Source organism: Poeciliopsis prolifica, unplaced genomic scaffold, assembly GCF_027474105.1.
Source record: "Poeciliopsis prolifica strain line A6 unplaced genomic scaffold, Auburn_PproV2 SCAFFOLD006, whole genome shotgun sequence".
Lineage (NCBI taxonomy): Eukaryota > Metazoa > Chordata > Actinopteri > Cyprinodontiformes > Poeciliidae > Poeciliopsis > Poeciliopsis prolifica.
In genome coordinates this window covers 4,508,158-4,524,919 of record NW_026562381.1, presented here as the reverse complement: position 1 = coordinate 4,524,919, position 16,762 = coordinate 4,508,158, and the positions used below count along the sequence as shown (strand labels likewise).

Genomic DNA, 16,762 nt, shown 5'->3' with positions numbered 1-16,762 from the left:
TAAAGTAATAGTAGCAGGTATAGTCAACAATTATTGAATTCCATGCAGTCTTTTGCGATATTGATATTACATAAAGTAATGATCCGACATTGATATAACATTGGTGTACACTGATAAGACAGAATAGTTTTAATATAGTGGATTGTCACATCACCACAAAAGAAACTGTGAAAAGACAGCAACATAACATTTTCTATATCACAATTTAAACTGTTTTTTTTTTCAGGGAAAATGTCTTCCGCAAAGAGAGATTTGATTCATTAGTTTGGCTTTTGAGTGATAAAATCCAGCTAAGTTATTTAAGTTTTGTTACCATTTTTACTTCAGTCAGTATTTTTGGTTCCTGAAGTTTCTGTTGTGACACTGGATTTTCATAAAATTTCATGTTGAATTTAGTTTATAATTCTGTGTTTAATGTTTCTTTTGGTTTACCTAACTTATACAAGTTTCAAAGCATTAAACATTGTCTTTGCAGTTTTTCTCTATTTTTGTTAATTCTTCATATATATAAAAAATACTTCATAATATTTTTATTACTATGAATATTTGTAATTGACAACATTTAGACCTCTACCAGTGATAATGACCAACGACTTACTTTGACGACTGTGTTTTCCCTTGTAAATATCAAACACACTTCTGTGTTATCAGGCTGGATCACGTTGACCTTTGCTGTGATTAATTCCTGCCTGTTGGGGACGCTCAATGTGGCTTTGATCAGTCGCTCTTGTCTCAGTTGTCTAAGTGCATTTTATTTATTCTGCAGAGCCCCACTGCACGTGTGCAGGAATTTTCCACGGCGACCGCTGTGAACTGGCTGTCAACCCCTGCATTTCGCAGCCATGTACCAACGGCAGGGTATGCATACCAAAGGCTCCGGGTTACATATGTAACTGCTCCCTGGACAACACTGAAGCAAGGTAGACACTTGTCACATTTTATTTTTCTATTTGAAAACATTGCTTTAGATTTTACATGAGGGCTGGAAGATGTTTTTGAGTACAAGCCAATCGGTCAATCTCCACTAATCATTACTAAGACATGATTATGTTTGCAACCTCTTGGGAGGAGATTAAGATTAAAGCACACCAAGAAGACCTTGCTTTAATCTATCCATTGTAAAACATTTACAAATAGTTTCAGCTCAACAAATTAACAAGACAAGCTGAAATAATAAAATCAATTACCACCAATCCCATCACTCCAAGATGAATTGTAGTAGGAGAGCAATCACACACAAAATTATAATTAGATACTCGGAGGTAATCGTACGGATCCTGCAAGGCCATGAAAATAATGAAGTAGAAAAAAGAACAGCTTCAAAGTTTGTCTTTCGAGAAATGACGCACACGGCCATGAATTTATATGTGTATTCAATTGGACTTCCAAATTTTGATGAACAAACACACTCTACACAAACAGCATGCACTCATCACTGGAAACTTGCATTCCTTTCACATCACCAGCAGACGTCAAACAAAATTACTGAGGCATTTGCATATTCTGTCTTTCATTAAGTCCATCTGTGGAATTGCTTTGCTCCTCACTGAGAGCAATCCACATTGCAGGTAGCGTTTCGACTGAACGAGTGAAAAATGACTGTGGGTTGTAATTGCAGGATTTGGGAGGGTTTTTTGTGACTGTGAAGATGTTTTAATCACACCAGTACATGTCATAGTAAAAGACACTCAGTTAAGTGCACAGCAGCACATGAAGGTAAATTACAGATAACAGATGTCCATTCATGTAAGGTCAGAAGGGACAAAAATCCTAGCTTTTATCTGTGTCAAGAGCCCAATTTACAAACCAAATTCTCTTCCGATAAACTGAATAAATGTTTTCTTTTTATTTAACTAAATTAAAGAGTTCCTTAAAAAGATTTAACTGTATCACATCAAGTATATTTAGCATCTGGGAAATGTGTGTGTTAGACCATGCAGTAGGCTGTTATATTTAAAATAAAATGAAAGGTTTATGTAGTAAGGCGGTAACACTCAGCAGTCAGAGCGCTGACAGTCCTTGGGGTGTATTTCTTGCCTGGACCAGGAAGATGAAGGGCTGCAGTAAAGCTTTTAGTGTCATTAGCCAAGTATAACCTTTACTCCCTGGCCAAGGTGCCAGTGTTGCTTTTGCATTCTTGTTCAGAGTCACACTGGCTCCTGGCTGTTGGATTTAATTAAAATATTTGAACAGTTTAAAGAGAAAAGACTTGGTTTTTGGCCAGAAAGCTTGCAAAATACAAGAGTGTTATTATCAAGGGATTTTTTTAAGTGTTTAATTCTAAATAAATCATTCCTCATTTAAAAACAGCCTTTGGGCTATTTCTTATTAGCAAACTAACAAATTAAAACAATTTTTGGTCCATTAACTTGCGCCCTATGTTTTTAACTATATTTTATAATGCAATTTCAAAACATAGAACAGGGTTAGCTATATTATATTGCTTGTATCTCTCTGTTTTATTATTATTATTAAACTATGTTCTTTTCATGTTTTAGATGCCACAACGAGATTGAGGGCTGCCAGCCTAATTCCTGTCCAGGAGCTTATGACTGTAAAGTCACCGATGGTTTGATCTACTGCGCCCCGCTGCCAGTGGTCAGTTTATGGAACCTTTACATGATAGTGGTACCAATTATAGTTGGTACAATTATTATACCAATTATTGTAATTTCTCCTCCACTGTAAGTCTGACTCATCCTTTCCCATTCTGTGTCAGGTATCTCAAGAAATTGGCTACTTGGAAATCATACAGATTTGTGCCGCTGTGCTGGGAATCGTCTTTCTGGTCGGAGTCTTTGTTTGCATCAGGAAACGTTATGTTCAAAAGAAGAAGAGAAAGCCTGTTTGTGTCCAGGACTCAAATGGGTGAGGATTTTTTTTTTCCTTAAAAAGGTGTGGTTTTATTTCCTATTACACACGCTTAAGTGATTTACTATAAATTTGATCAGAAAGCCGTTTCAGTTATTCAAAGTTAAACTGATTCATTGCTCTGTGATATATCCCAGATGTTTTCTTGTTTGTTTGTTTTTGTTCTTGGGGTTTTTTGTCACTTTTGATTTTTAGGACTCATAGCGAAATCCAGAGTTCAGTTTTTCTGAAAATAAATACAAATTTTACTTATGCCTGTTACCAGGAAGTTTATGTTGTGGGATACATAATTATGGAGAAAACTACAAACTTGACATTGTCCAGTAGACATTATTGACAACTTCATTTGGAACACAATCTACAAACAGTTATTGCTAAATAACCAGGTGGACACTTGCAGACCTTTATATCCAAGCACATTTATGGAATGTTTAGTGGAAGGAAAAAAGATGGGCATGAAAAGAAGCACATCAATGATATGGTTGTTATGAAAAACTCATTCAAGTGCTTTAGGGAAGTGGTGCCACAAGCTGATTTCTTGCCAATTCCTGGCAAAGCAACCCAACAAATTTAGTGCAAATACTATACAGTAATTGTTTGAGAAAATAACTGTTTTGATTTTTGGACGATGTAAACCATGATTAAAGTATCAAACAGAAATTTCAAAATGTATTACTTATAATTGAAGAGTTTCACTTTTTGAATCACATTACTGAACTTTTAGGTAAGAATCATTCCACTTTTTCCCAGGAAAGAGAAACTAAATCATAAAAATAAAAAGATCATCAAGTGAAAACTTGACCAGCATCAAACAAATACATGTTCAATCATCATCACAGAACTACTTGCCTTCAGTGTCAAACTTCACTAAAACCACCTTTGCTGATCCCAACAGGTACTTCCAGCCCAGTCTGGCTAAGAGCCTGAAGGCAGAAAGCCAAGATGTCAACTCCACTGAGATGAACTCACTGGTCAAATCCACCAACAACCTGGATCACCACACACCATTCAGATCCCTGAGGCCTCACAGCCAAATTGGTTCAGCAGGAGGTGGATCCCCGAAGGCACAGAGGCCGGTTGTGTGCAGCGTGGCCCCCAACCTTCCTGTTAGGCCGCCGTCAAGCTCCGACAATGACTCCATCCGGAAGGGCCACTGGGACATGGACTACGAAGGTGTGTAGTAGTTTGTTTTAAACATTTATACAGACCAGCAGTTTGGCAAGAAATCACATTTTAACTTTAATTATCTGGATTTGAACAAATTCATTCAGGGAATAAAAATCTGTAAATAAATAAAATAAATCATGACACAATAAAATAAAATGGTGGATCGATTCGAGTTCATTGACATATGAGATTTCCAATTTTTCTTTTCCTAAATGTTTTATGGTAATAATGTAAACACAAATGGTTTGATTTATTTAATGAAGAAGAGATTAAATTATTCTCTAAAAACCAAGCTACGGCTACATTTGTTATTTTAGTTCTTGCAGAAAATAGAATTGAATTATCTTAAGCATTTTGAATCCAAGCCGCAAACCTTCAAAAAACAAAATTACCATTTGAAAATCTAAATGACATCAGACCAGTAGAGGTTCCACAGCTCAGCCTGGAGCCTGCAGCTGGTCAGCCAGAATTGCTTTTTTAATTGTTTTCAGGTACAAAAAAAAAAAGAACTGCAACAGCAGTTATTGAAAACATAAGATTTATACATATTAACAGTATAACAATAAAAACTTGGAAACCTAAACCCAATTTCAATTTGAGGAAAATATCGATATCTGTTATAAGAGGTTATTTAATGGAAATAACTAAAGCATGATTCAAGCACAGCTTTCTCTTTTCTTATTTTAAAAAAACAATTTTGAACTTCTGCTGTTGGCAGTATATTCTGAAGGAGCGCGCTGAAACTTTTCTTTATCCCAAAATATGCTGCTCCCGGTGACGGACTTGGTCTGCAGTGACTTCTGTAAAGCTTGTCCACATCAAAAAAGACACAAATTCATATGAAAAGCTGAAGGTGTCTATGCCGAGGTTTCCAGCTGAACTGTAATATTAAAAGAAGATGAGAAGGATTCTCCAGGTGCTTTTCTTAGAAGGTTTTTTGTTCAGCCTGCCTTTCAGTAAAATGTGGGGACTTCATGCTGAGTCTTCTTTGGATACATTCCCTCTCCCCGTTCTGCCTGTCAGACCCAATCGTAGGAACTGTGGTTGAACAATTTAACAGGCATATTTTCACAGCCTCAATTTTGTCAAACCTATGTGGACCACACGCAATGATACAAGGCGTTTTATAATTCAAATCTATTAATGATAGTGAGTGATCATTCAAAGTGTATCAGCTTTATATTTATGGAGTGCTTTAAACACAGGCAGCAGTAATTTACAATTTACCATAATATATTTCTGCATCTCTTCGTTAATTTTGTTTGTACAGAAAACATTTATTTTGTTTCTAGTATCACATTTTTACTCCGGGCTGAAGACAAAGTGTTGCAAATAGTGTTTGATTGTTTCAAGACAAATTGTGATGTTTTCTCTCTCTTGCTTCCAGTTTACCCGGCAGACCCGGACTATTATGGACGGCCAACAGTCCGGGAGTTCCCCCAGTTTGATATTGTGGAAGACACTTACTCCACCTCTACTGTGGATTCTCGAAGAAATTCCCGTTTTGGGGGCTTCCCATTCCCACTGGATCGCTGTGATCGTCGGGCACCGCTGCCTCCGTGTTACAGCAATCAGAACTTGGACGACTTTTTGGGTCAAGACGGTCTTCCTCTTCCCAGCTCTCAATGCCCGAACGAGTACACAGCCATCAGCTACTATCCCACCCAGCACACGCGGAGCCTCGACAATGTCTCTTCAGGCTATAAAAGACTCAGCATGCGCTTAAGTGTGGCTATGCCATCCTACGCTGAACAGTCCAGCTCGCCACCGGGTCCAAACCCCGCCCAGCCTCAAACACGACCCGCGGGTCAAAACCAGCGCGGCTACGATGGGTTGAGTATGGTGGAGAGTGATTATGGAAGCTGTGAAGAAGTAATGTTTTAGGACAAAATGTATCATTTCACAAAGAGATCTCTATCGTTTCTGAAGAGTATATTGCTTCACACATGAACTACTATCACACTTCACATTAAGGCAGCTTTGTGTACAAGTACACATCTTGGTTGGGGGTCTACTGCAGTTGAGCTCTGATTCCTCAATCCAATCTTCTTTTCTTTCCACCCTGATGGATATCAAAGAAAGACTGCAAATGTCAGTTCAGATGTCTCTGATTCATTTGACTTCAACAAGCAATGTTGTCGATCTGGACCGAGGTTGTCCAAAGCTGCTCAATTACGTCTTTGGAAGTAGTTCAGCAGAGGTTCATCTTTTAATTCAAGAAAAACTGCTGAGCGCCATCCCTAGAAAATATGAACAGTGTTACTGACTTGATCCTGCACTCTTTGGAAATAAAAAGGAGACAAAGTATTACTTTTTTTAAACAGCAGGAGAGACTGCTTGAAAAAATGTGTAGTTAAATATCAAGCATTTCATCACATTTCTGATAACACAGCCACTCTGTACAAAACTGATTCGTTAATGCCTGCTCCCTGTCTTGCACTGAACAAGTAAATCATGTGACACTTCAGTCATAGGTGAATTTATGCTTCTGGTCATTTCCCAATTGTAAGGATACAAATAAAATTACTTTAAATGTGTTAAACAAGACATTCAGAACTTGAAATGCAGGATAAGCATTTCACTATTTGTTTGTTCACATCTTCTCTGATGGGGGCTGGATCCTCATTTAAACGAGTGATTTGGTGATGTTATTTGTGATGTCGTATTTCTAAATGTGTTACACTGTCCTCAGTATTGGGACAATTCAGTAGCTTTAGTGTCTATGAACAATTCCTCCTGGATTTTAATGAGTGCAGAATGGATTTTGGTTCAAAGTTTAGGATTAGCCACTGCTCAGCAATGTTTCTACCCTTGATGTTACAGGAACACTTAATGTGGAAGTTTCGCAGCAGCAAAGAAACGCCTGTTCAGCCATTTTTAATGTTGGAAAATACAACGCTCTGATTACTAAAATTCCTGTTTCGGTCAAAAACTACTTTTGCTGCATACAGCACATTTTTTAAGTAGATATGTTAATGTTACAAGCAGCAAACAGTATTTTTTCTTTTTCTTTTTTTTAATTGCAACATTTAATATTTCATCTACATTGCAATAACATAAACTGATTGTTCTAAAATTAAAAATCTCCAATCTCCAAGATACACAATCTTGGAGTTTGTTAAAAAGATTTACATATTTTTAAAAAGTTATAGCCTTTCCAAAAAATACAAATTTGAAGTCATTTCAGTGACTCTGAACAAATAAAATGTTCTCCTTAGCTAAAAACGACTCTATTGTAAGTGACTCACAGTTATTGTCCAGTTTGAGACAATAACTGTGAGTCACTATTATTCGGAAGAACTCTCTTCATGAAGTGTAATAAAGACGCACAGCTAACTGCTATTGTTTATTCACAAAGGAAAGCTTCTTGCATAACATACAAGTAGGCAGTACGTTTTAAGAATATACGCACATAAAAGAAGAAGTTATTCAATCTTAGAGCTGATTCTATCAAGTCTGTGCACAATAACTCACCAGTTTTTCGGAGCTTTAACTGAAATCTCACGTTGTTTCCAAATTTGTGATTCAACAAGGGTAATCTGATGGATTCTTGGGCAATTTCTTCTTTGTAAAATGTTAGGCTAATCAAATTGCATGTATTAAAATTAACTGACCCCTCCGGCTTATTTTTATTGTACTGAACAGCTGAATAAAACTCTACAGGCTTCTAACTTCTTGATATAGACGTTGCCATGAATTTTAAACACAAGGAAGAACTTGATCTTGTTACAAAGCCAAAACAATCATTTAAGCAATTCCGGATACCAAATTTGAATCCTTATTCTCTTCTTCTCTAAAGTCAGTTTTCTACTACATGAATTTCCAGTTCTGTTAACATTTTATCATGGTCACACTGAATGATGTGCGTTCTATTTTTCACTGGTAGTTTAGTCAGGACTGAGTGAAATCTTATAAGCAACTATTGACGTGTACATTTAATACAAATTTTGTGTTGTGCAGGATGAAATTGCTTGAATGTATGTTACATATGTTCTTTTTTAAATTCATTTATAAAGTTTATTTTTGTATTAATGTGGGCAAAACCCCATGTTTCTGTTGTTTCTCTGTGAGAGATTTTATTAAAATGTGCTTTACTTTTATGTTTTCAAAGGTGAATAAAAAGACAAATTCTGGAAACTACAATATCAACTTCAAGTTGTGTTTAATCCCACAAAATTATCACACAACCTATAAATACAGAAGTTAAGAAGAGTTTTTTGAAACTATGCTCCAATACTTAAAAAAGAGAAGAACCAAATCAATCTAATCAACCAAATCAATCACCACAAAGTTAGTCAACAACAATATGTTGACTCTGGAACTAGATTAAAAGTCATCCGTAGATTTATTAATGCTAACCTAAAGCAAATGGCTTGGAGTCTTAATTGGTTTAGTTAATCTCTCTGGTTTATGTTTTCATCAAAGGCCATTCCAGCAAACATAATTGCGATGTTAATCTTAAGACAACAAAGTTCAAGTTCTGCTCATTTTTTATTTTTTTTTTTTGGTGACTTGCTGGGACATGGGAGGTGTAGACTCAGAACTTCATTTGTGGAGATATCTCAACCAGAGTTTGTTCAAAACTGTCTCAGAAAGGCTTTTACTTGATGTTGTATTTTCTACACAACTAAAACAAAACCTTTGATGGTCTAGCAACCACAAAAGGGATTTCATGGCTTGGGTATAGTACTCAGCAGTCAGCCTTGCTGGAAGTGATGACAAAGTGGCAAAGAAGGTTTCCTCCTAAAGAAAAGGCTAAATGTTTTCTAAGTGGATAATATTCTGTTATTTTCCAAAATATAAATAACAAGAGGGTTAATACTGGCTAAAGCACTAGAATCTTAGATTCCTGAATTATTTCTTCACATTTTTATCCTTGCACCAAAACAACACTGATTCTCATGACAATTGTTATGAATCCATTATAATGGTGTTTAACATCATAGCATTTGCAGAGCTCCAGAATAAATTTAGTTATTACAATATGCAAGTTTCCCTCATTTTCCTCTTCCCTCTCATTATAGAACATAATTAATTTCAGTAGGTTAATAACTTCATCAGGAGTCATAAATTTGGTTGGTAAGTGTACACTTATATTTGCATACAGACTCTGTATTAGAGCAGAATATGTTATGGAGCCATTTCTGAGCAATTTAGGCCTGATGCACCGAAGAAGTCAGACATATGCTTTAAGTTTCTGCAATGGTAACATAACTCCTTTATAGTGCACTTTATTTGTAATGGTCCAATAAATGTTCTTGCCAGCCATGCTGTTAAACTCTTCTTTAGAGACTTTAGGGTGAGTGGAAGTGAAAAGAGATTGTTTCAACATCATTAGAAGTCATAATAGGCAGTAGATTCAATGATGTTACTGTCATTGAGTCTTGTGGTTTTGCATCCAACTGTCTCATTCACTCAGGAGGAACTTTGCTGTTGGCAAACTGCAAATTGAGTTTTCCTCGATCTGTGACAATATCATAAAGAAAACATGCCAACAGTATTTTTAGTGTTCATCTTTTCATTCCAGTTAGTGTCCTAGTCAAAGCTCATTACTGATGTCTAACCAAAGCAGTTGCCCGAACATTAACAGAATAATGTGTTAGATTTTCTAGATAGTCTGATATATAAGGAGTTTAGATTCTGTACTGTTCAAAGACGGAAGACACAAAGTCACAATTATCTGCATCTTTAAAATTTATATTAAACTAAGTCAACAAACGTGTTTAATAAAGGAATGTAATTTGATGTAGATGTTGTCTTTGGTTATTTGGTGACCTCTTGAATGACCTTACAATGTTATCGAACACAATATTTGGATGTTGGATGATATCAAGCCTACATCCTAAGTAAGTTTAGTAGTTACCTAAACTTACTTTGGGTATTTTTAGTAGAATAATATCTGTGTTATTGTAGTAAGGTAGGATGAATGAGAACTTTATGTAACTTTGAGTAGTTGTCAGTAAAACTACATAAGGGTTTAAATCCTCCGTACTCAAAGGTCACTTTCAGCATTCTGTGAATACATAAAGAGCCACATCCTCTCTTCCCTCTCTGCCTCCATATATGATCACAGCATGTGCTACGCTGTTAGTCTGAACACATTTAAACTCCCCCTCTTTCTTCCCTCTCATTCACGTCTGAATGAAATTGAGTAGCTTACCTCAGGCAAAAAGCTTTTCTCATATCATCAACCTTTTTCTTTTTTACTTTGTGAGAATCAGGTACCATGTTGAAAAGAAACAGGCTTCTCCACTCTGCTGGGGAGTGAAGAAGGGAAGAAAAAGTCCTTCATCTCTGTAAAGTTCCTTCAATTCCATGAGGTTACTTGTCTGCTGCAGGTTTCAGTGACTCTCCTTGTGTCCAAGATTAAAGTACTGAAATTCCTCAATGATTGTAGTGCTCATTTTTAGTGCAATTCAAACAGAATTGGATCCACTGCAGTTTGCTCACACTGCAGGAAGAGGTGGTGAGGAGGTCACTGGCATTCTTTAATGTAGTCCTCCTGTAACGAATTTTATGTGATTGCTTTTTAGTCACTTCACAGCATGCAAAAGTATCAAGCATCACAATTTAATTTGCCCAACTTCACAATTTTAACCTCAAATTAAAATGTTGGCTTGGTGATTTTTAAAGGTTTATTTCAGTTTGAGTCTCCACAGAATCAAACGTTTTTGATACTGTAAACATTTTCTTTTCTCAGAAAATTAGAGCATTGCCTAAAACCAAGCAAAATGATTTGTGATTAAATATCAGCCTGTTGAAAACGAACCCATGTACTGTTTTATATATGCAATCTGTACTTTCTCTGAGGTTATTTTGCATGGATTACTGAATGGCTAAAAGGTGATTAGCCTATAGCTCTGCTGAAATGTTAATGAAGACAAAGGTACTTTAATGGCAGCCTTCCTTTGTCTCCATAATTGGTCTTGTCTATTTTAAAAATCAGACATATATTTTTCTAGGGGATATAGATTAGATTGATCTACTGGTCAATGAATCACATTAAAATAAAGTGTAAAGTGGCACTAAGTCATGCTGGAAAAAGAAATTGACATTTTCATGAAGCTGTTTTCCATTTTGGTTTTGGGGTCTTATGGTTACATTGTCCTAAAATAGTGGTAGAGTGTGGGGATCAATGGGTTCACCTGCAAACATTGTGCCACCTTGCTTAATTTTATAATGTCCCATTTCTGAGGTAATTATACAACATGGCATGCCAGCCCACATTCTTGTCATTTATTTTTTATCAACTCAGCTTTTTGCAAATCGAATAATTTACATCCCCATTACTGGTCTGAATGTTGGACAAATTTCTTCCAAATTGAACTATTCCTTCCAGGTGCTTAACGTGATGCTTGGCTGCTTTTCTTCAGTGGGTATAGTTGGCATCGCTACTTTGCAATTTGAGCCATCAGCTTGTTACTTCATGGGAATTTTAATAGAGAAAAAATGATAACTGCTTTGATCCTTCTCCCTTCTGCTGTTTCTCATTTTTGTAATTATTCTAAATCTTCTTAATGACTGGTTATATTGATATTTAAACCCTTTCTAAGTATTTAAAAAAAAAAAACATCAGAAGTTATGCTGAAAAGCTACGCCACTTTCAATATTATGGTAAAACGTCAAAAAAGATTACTTTTCCTAAATGCACAGAGCAGCAGGTCAGCTGCACTGCTGTTAGCCATTCTGATTGCTCCCACCTGGTTGCCAAAATATATTAATCTGCATGTCCAGGAGACCTGAAGATGTTTGTTTTATCCAAATTGCTCCCAGCCCTTTGATTTACATGCTGCAAATGGTCATGTTTCTGTTGATAAATCACCTCTTCGACAGAATAGAAATATCTTTGCTCAGATTCAGATTAATTCCAGAGACAAACAGCTTTGCTTCTATTTCAAATACCTTGAAACAGCTGCATGTTAAATGCCAACATATGATGAAGTGTGAAAGAGGAGACGATGATGGTCTTCTACTCATGCAGACATACTGTAGTTAGCGATTTGAGTCATTTTCTTTTATATTCTCACTTTCTGACTTCACTGTCAGAGGAAACTAGCCATGACCCCTGCGAGTATCCGCTCACTTTCTGTCAGGTACATTTACATAAACAGAGTATTACAGGTGCTTAAAATAGGCATCGCATATATTCCTTGGCATATGGATATGCACAAAGTTATTTATTACAGTATGCAGTCCATTTCTATTCAGTCATGTTTTCTAGAAAAGTGGTTGGAACAGACAGAGGCGTTATGGGCACAAAAGTATAATAACATTCCTGGTACTTGTAAAATTTTTTGAAAACCATAATGTTTGTTCCCTTTCACAGCTATTTGCTAATTTGTGTTGGTTTATCACATAAAATCCTAATAACATAAACACAAGATTGAGGCATTTAAAGATCATACATAAGACAACAAAGTCAAAGGGGTGTGAATACTTTTGCATTGACCATATTTCTCTTATTTCTTTTATTTGAAGTAATAAAAGAAATAAGTAAGTAAATCTTTTATATTTTTCTTTGTTTTAAAACCTAAAAATAGAAATAAAACCACAAACTTTCTATAGTAAATATCCCTGTTGTCTTTAAGCAAAGGCCATGTAACATTTGGAGCTCTAAAAGAGTTTATTTTGCAGGATTGAGGGCACAAATTACCCTTTGGTTTGCAAAGTTTTCAGAGCACAGATCCAAACATAGAGATAGTTCCAATTTTCCACACACACATTGTTGAAAAATTAAACAGCTTACTTCTGTTATTTTCATTCCCACAAAGGAATTAAAATCATTGTAAATTCAGTCAGATAATAAGAAAATTCGGAGACTTAAAGTTCTTACTTCAAGTATCATCTGACCTCAGCTGTGGAAGCTGCTGCCAATTAAAATAAAGTTATACTTTTCAAGATATTACCTTCAACCCTACTTTGACTGAAGCAAAACACCAACTTTTGTCGAGAAATAACTAAAAAGGAGTAAAAACTCTTACCAAGCATTGGGTTTGAATCATTTTTTTTTTAAATCACATTCATAACGTACTTATGTAAATCATTTTTTATCGCTAAACCTTCATTTATTAAAAGAAAAGAAATATGAGAAACCTTCATTTATTAAAAGAAAATAAATATGAGAAATTGGTTTTCAGTGTTTACAGCCTTGCACTAATAAGCACATTAAAACAATATGATTATCAATTGACTGTTCAAAATGTAAGACATGCCTAACAGCTGTAAAATTTATTTAGGACATTATCAAATTTACAGGATTTTTTCAGTGCAAACAAGTACTTTGTATCTTTCTGAAATTTACCCTTGGAGCATTCATAGTATACAGCAAGTGACATTTAAAAATGTGATTTGCATTCAAGAAATCTTTCCAATTACATTTGTACAATTAAATAACATTTTGAATTCATACAAACCCTTTCTAAATTAAATTGTAATGCTGTCTAATTCTTTTGGGAGTCAACATCTGCATGAAGGTTAGCAGACAGTGATAACACTCCATCACTTGTTCCCTATTTAACACAATCAGAAGAGAGTTTGTTTTGAAAAATTGGAAGGAAGATTTGGAGAACATTTGGGGGAAAAGTAGGTTCATCAATGAACAAAATAACAGACACCTGAGAGACAACAAACAAACATGGCTATAATTTTAGCTGAGAATTGGCTTCATCTACATTCAATCCAGTTTTCATCATTTTTAATCCATATTTGTTGGATTCAAATATGCTGTAATTTGTGAGTCATTTGAGTTTTAAATTAGATTCCAGACAGCTGCAGCAATTATGTACGCTTGCTTCCCAGCTACTCAGTTCAAAGGTGTAAGTTAAAACATGGACCTACCACTCTTGTAAAGTCTCTAATTTCATGAAAACATAGGCACATATTGTCATGCCGCCCTGCCAGGCCTTACTACATCTGTCTGCTGGATGTCCCTGGAAAGTAGCGCAGATCATTCGTATCCCGCACAGCTGATGTGGTCCTGCTGGTTTGTGTGTGTTTTAATGTTCATCATAATTACAGAGAAAGGTTATCATGAGTGTGTTGCAGTGCATGTCAAACTGTGTGTATGTGTGTGAAGGGTATTTGATGTGACATCAAACAGCTTCAATTATTTCAGCACCTCAGGTATCGTCCTCGTTATCCACTTACAACAAGCACTGTATGTGACAGTGTGTGTGTGTGTGTGTGTGTGTGTTCAGGGGGTTGAGTTAACAATGTCACTTCTGCGACAGAGATAAGAGATAACTATCCCTGAGTCTTTCTTTTTTTTTTTTTTTATGTGAGCTTATTCATGCAAAAATTGACCAAAAGCTCTTAAGACTTTTTTCTTTTGAAAAACTTTATTAAAGTCATTAGTTGCATAAAACTTTGTAATAATTAACTTTCAATCAGTCTCAAAGTTTTGACTTTGGAAATTTATATTTTAAAACTTTTTTTCAAATATAAATTTAAACAGCTCACATATAAAAACCCTTGTAGAAATTCATTATATTCAATGCATATGGTTTTACTTATTCATTTCATATGAAACCTTAAAGATGAACTAAAGGAGCGCAGCCCATTAATTGACAGGCTAGTTTCAGGAAGCAGTATTTTCATGAGCCAACTCGTAACCTTGTACTTTCTGGAATTAACAGTTCACTTATGTGTCTTTTTTGTGAGACACATGATATATAAGTTTATGCTGAAGTATCCAGACATAATAAGTAACGTTCACAAAATCTAGGATTCTTTATTGAGCTTACAGACTCCTGTAAGACCAAGATGCGGGTTGATCTTAGAGGAAGTTGCCATTTTTGCGGATCCAAACAAACAAACTTTTTTGAGTAGAAAGCTTCATTCTGTGAAATGTAACCTGTAGGTTTTGTTCACCTGTAGGTTCGAGGTCTGGATTTCACTATGGAGGTGATCGATCTTGTCATGTTAGCTTTGCTGTTGTCCCATTGTTTGTTATTTATTTATGACAGAATGTAAATAGCATTTTTTGTGTTTAAATCTTGAGTAATTATTTTATAACCTAACTCTGCTTAAATTTGTATTTGCTTGTTGACTTCTGATGATAGTTTTTTGCATTGCATTTCATTTTGGAGTATTAAAATGAAGAGTCCTGACTTACATATGCACACCTCGAAGATTTCCATATGCATAAACTTTAAAATAACTTTTCTTCCCTGAATAATTATGTACTTCTTTGCCTTAATATATCACATGAAGTCCTAATGAAATATATAAAAGTTTTCTAAAGTAATTTGAAAAGTTCCAGGAATATAGATACTTTGTCCCATTTCACAGAGGGCATTCCACAGAGAGTTATAGAATATTTTAAGTGGTAGTCAGTGTTAACTTTAATTTTGGGCAGAAGTTAATTGAACTGGGAATCAGTTCAGTGGTATATCCACCTGTGCTGCTGGTTGGCATGTTTGCTGTAGAAGGATTTATGTTTGTGAAAGAAGATGTTGCCAAGTGAAACAGTTTCTAGACAACAATGGAATCCCACAGCACAGAGGAATTATATCAGGCCTTTCCACTAAACAAGAAAATAATGGCTTCCTCCGTTGAGACCCCAGACCTGGAATGCTTTGTGCTCCCCGGTGTTCAAGGTAAATGTGGCAGCTCATTGTGGACCAGAGCTGGTTGAGATCTCCCATCTGTTAATGGAAATGAATTCAGCTTCTATTCATTTGTATAGAAATAAGGCAGCATAAAATTGAGACACAAATCCTTAAATACAGGAACCACTTTTTATTAATATTCAACCATTGATTGTGTATTTTTTCTCATGTTTTTGGCTGCCATATAATTCTGAAATTGATTTAAACAATCGGACTGCAGCACAGACACTCATCTTTCAGGGGACATGTAAGGAAATTAAATTGTTTTTTGACACTTATATGCAGGCAGAATTAGTTACAAGTTAGGATTTGGATGGTATGTAATGCAACATAGTCCAGTCGTAGTCTACTAGTGTATAGAAATGAAGTTATGTGATGCCAACAGACAATATTTACCAGAGACGTGTATTTTTATTAATGAAGCTACAGAAACAAGAAGAAAATGCAGGCTTGATGGTAAAACCGATTTCCACAACCATAATTTATTGATTTAATTTTTAACTGAAAGCAGTTAGGTTATACTGAACTGACCAGGTTAATCACCGACCCCAAACTGATCAAATAGGCTTGGCTGAGCATCACAAAGCACAAAACCGACTCTTTGATGTCAACGCACTCCAGACTTCAAAGGACTTTCAATAAAGAATTAAAAATGTAAATTTCATCTATGGTTATATTAATTACATATATTGTATTTAATCCCATAATAGAGTGCTTGGCTAAAATATTTGTTTATTTAAAATCACCCTTGGAGAAGGTGAAAGTACAAGGGAGTTTTAAGCATAAATTGCTTGTGATGTTCGCTGCTCTCTGCAATCTCGAGGAGCATTAAAGCGCATTTCAGCTCGATTATCAGCACCTCACTCACTGCCTCACCAGATTCATTCTCAGGGTGCATCCCATCATTTCTAGCAACAGCAGGGAATTGTTTTCAAAGAAAACCTCTAAAGAAAGCCCTCTGTATACTATTTCCTCAGAACCAAACAGCAGGCAGGCGAAGTCAGAGAGGAACAGGTGTGTTTTTCAGCTGACAAGCCAGGTGTTTTCTGTGGGGAACAAAATAAAGCTTAAAAGTGAATAAATATCATAGACTCAATATTTCTTAGATGGACAAT

General features: G+C 35.6%; 1 protein-coding gene across 1 annotated transcript in view; it reads left to right on the top strand.

Annotated features, from left to right (window-relative positions):
- LOC129360427 (protocadherin Fat 2-like) overlaps positions 1–7,120 on the top strand; it is an 87,069-nt gene extending 79,949 nt beyond the window's left edge. Inside the window, 5 exon segments of the mRNA XM_055030632.1 lie at positions 767–920; positions 2,499–2,598; positions 2,720–2,868; positions 3,767–4,044; positions 5,426–7,120. Coding sequence (XP_054886607.1) covers positions 767–920; positions 2,499–2,598; positions 2,720–2,868; positions 3,767–4,044; positions 5,426–5,922 — 1,178 coding nt within the window. The 3' untranslated portion in view covers positions 5,923–7,120.
- Positions 7,121–16,762: the final 9,642 nt, after the last annotated feature.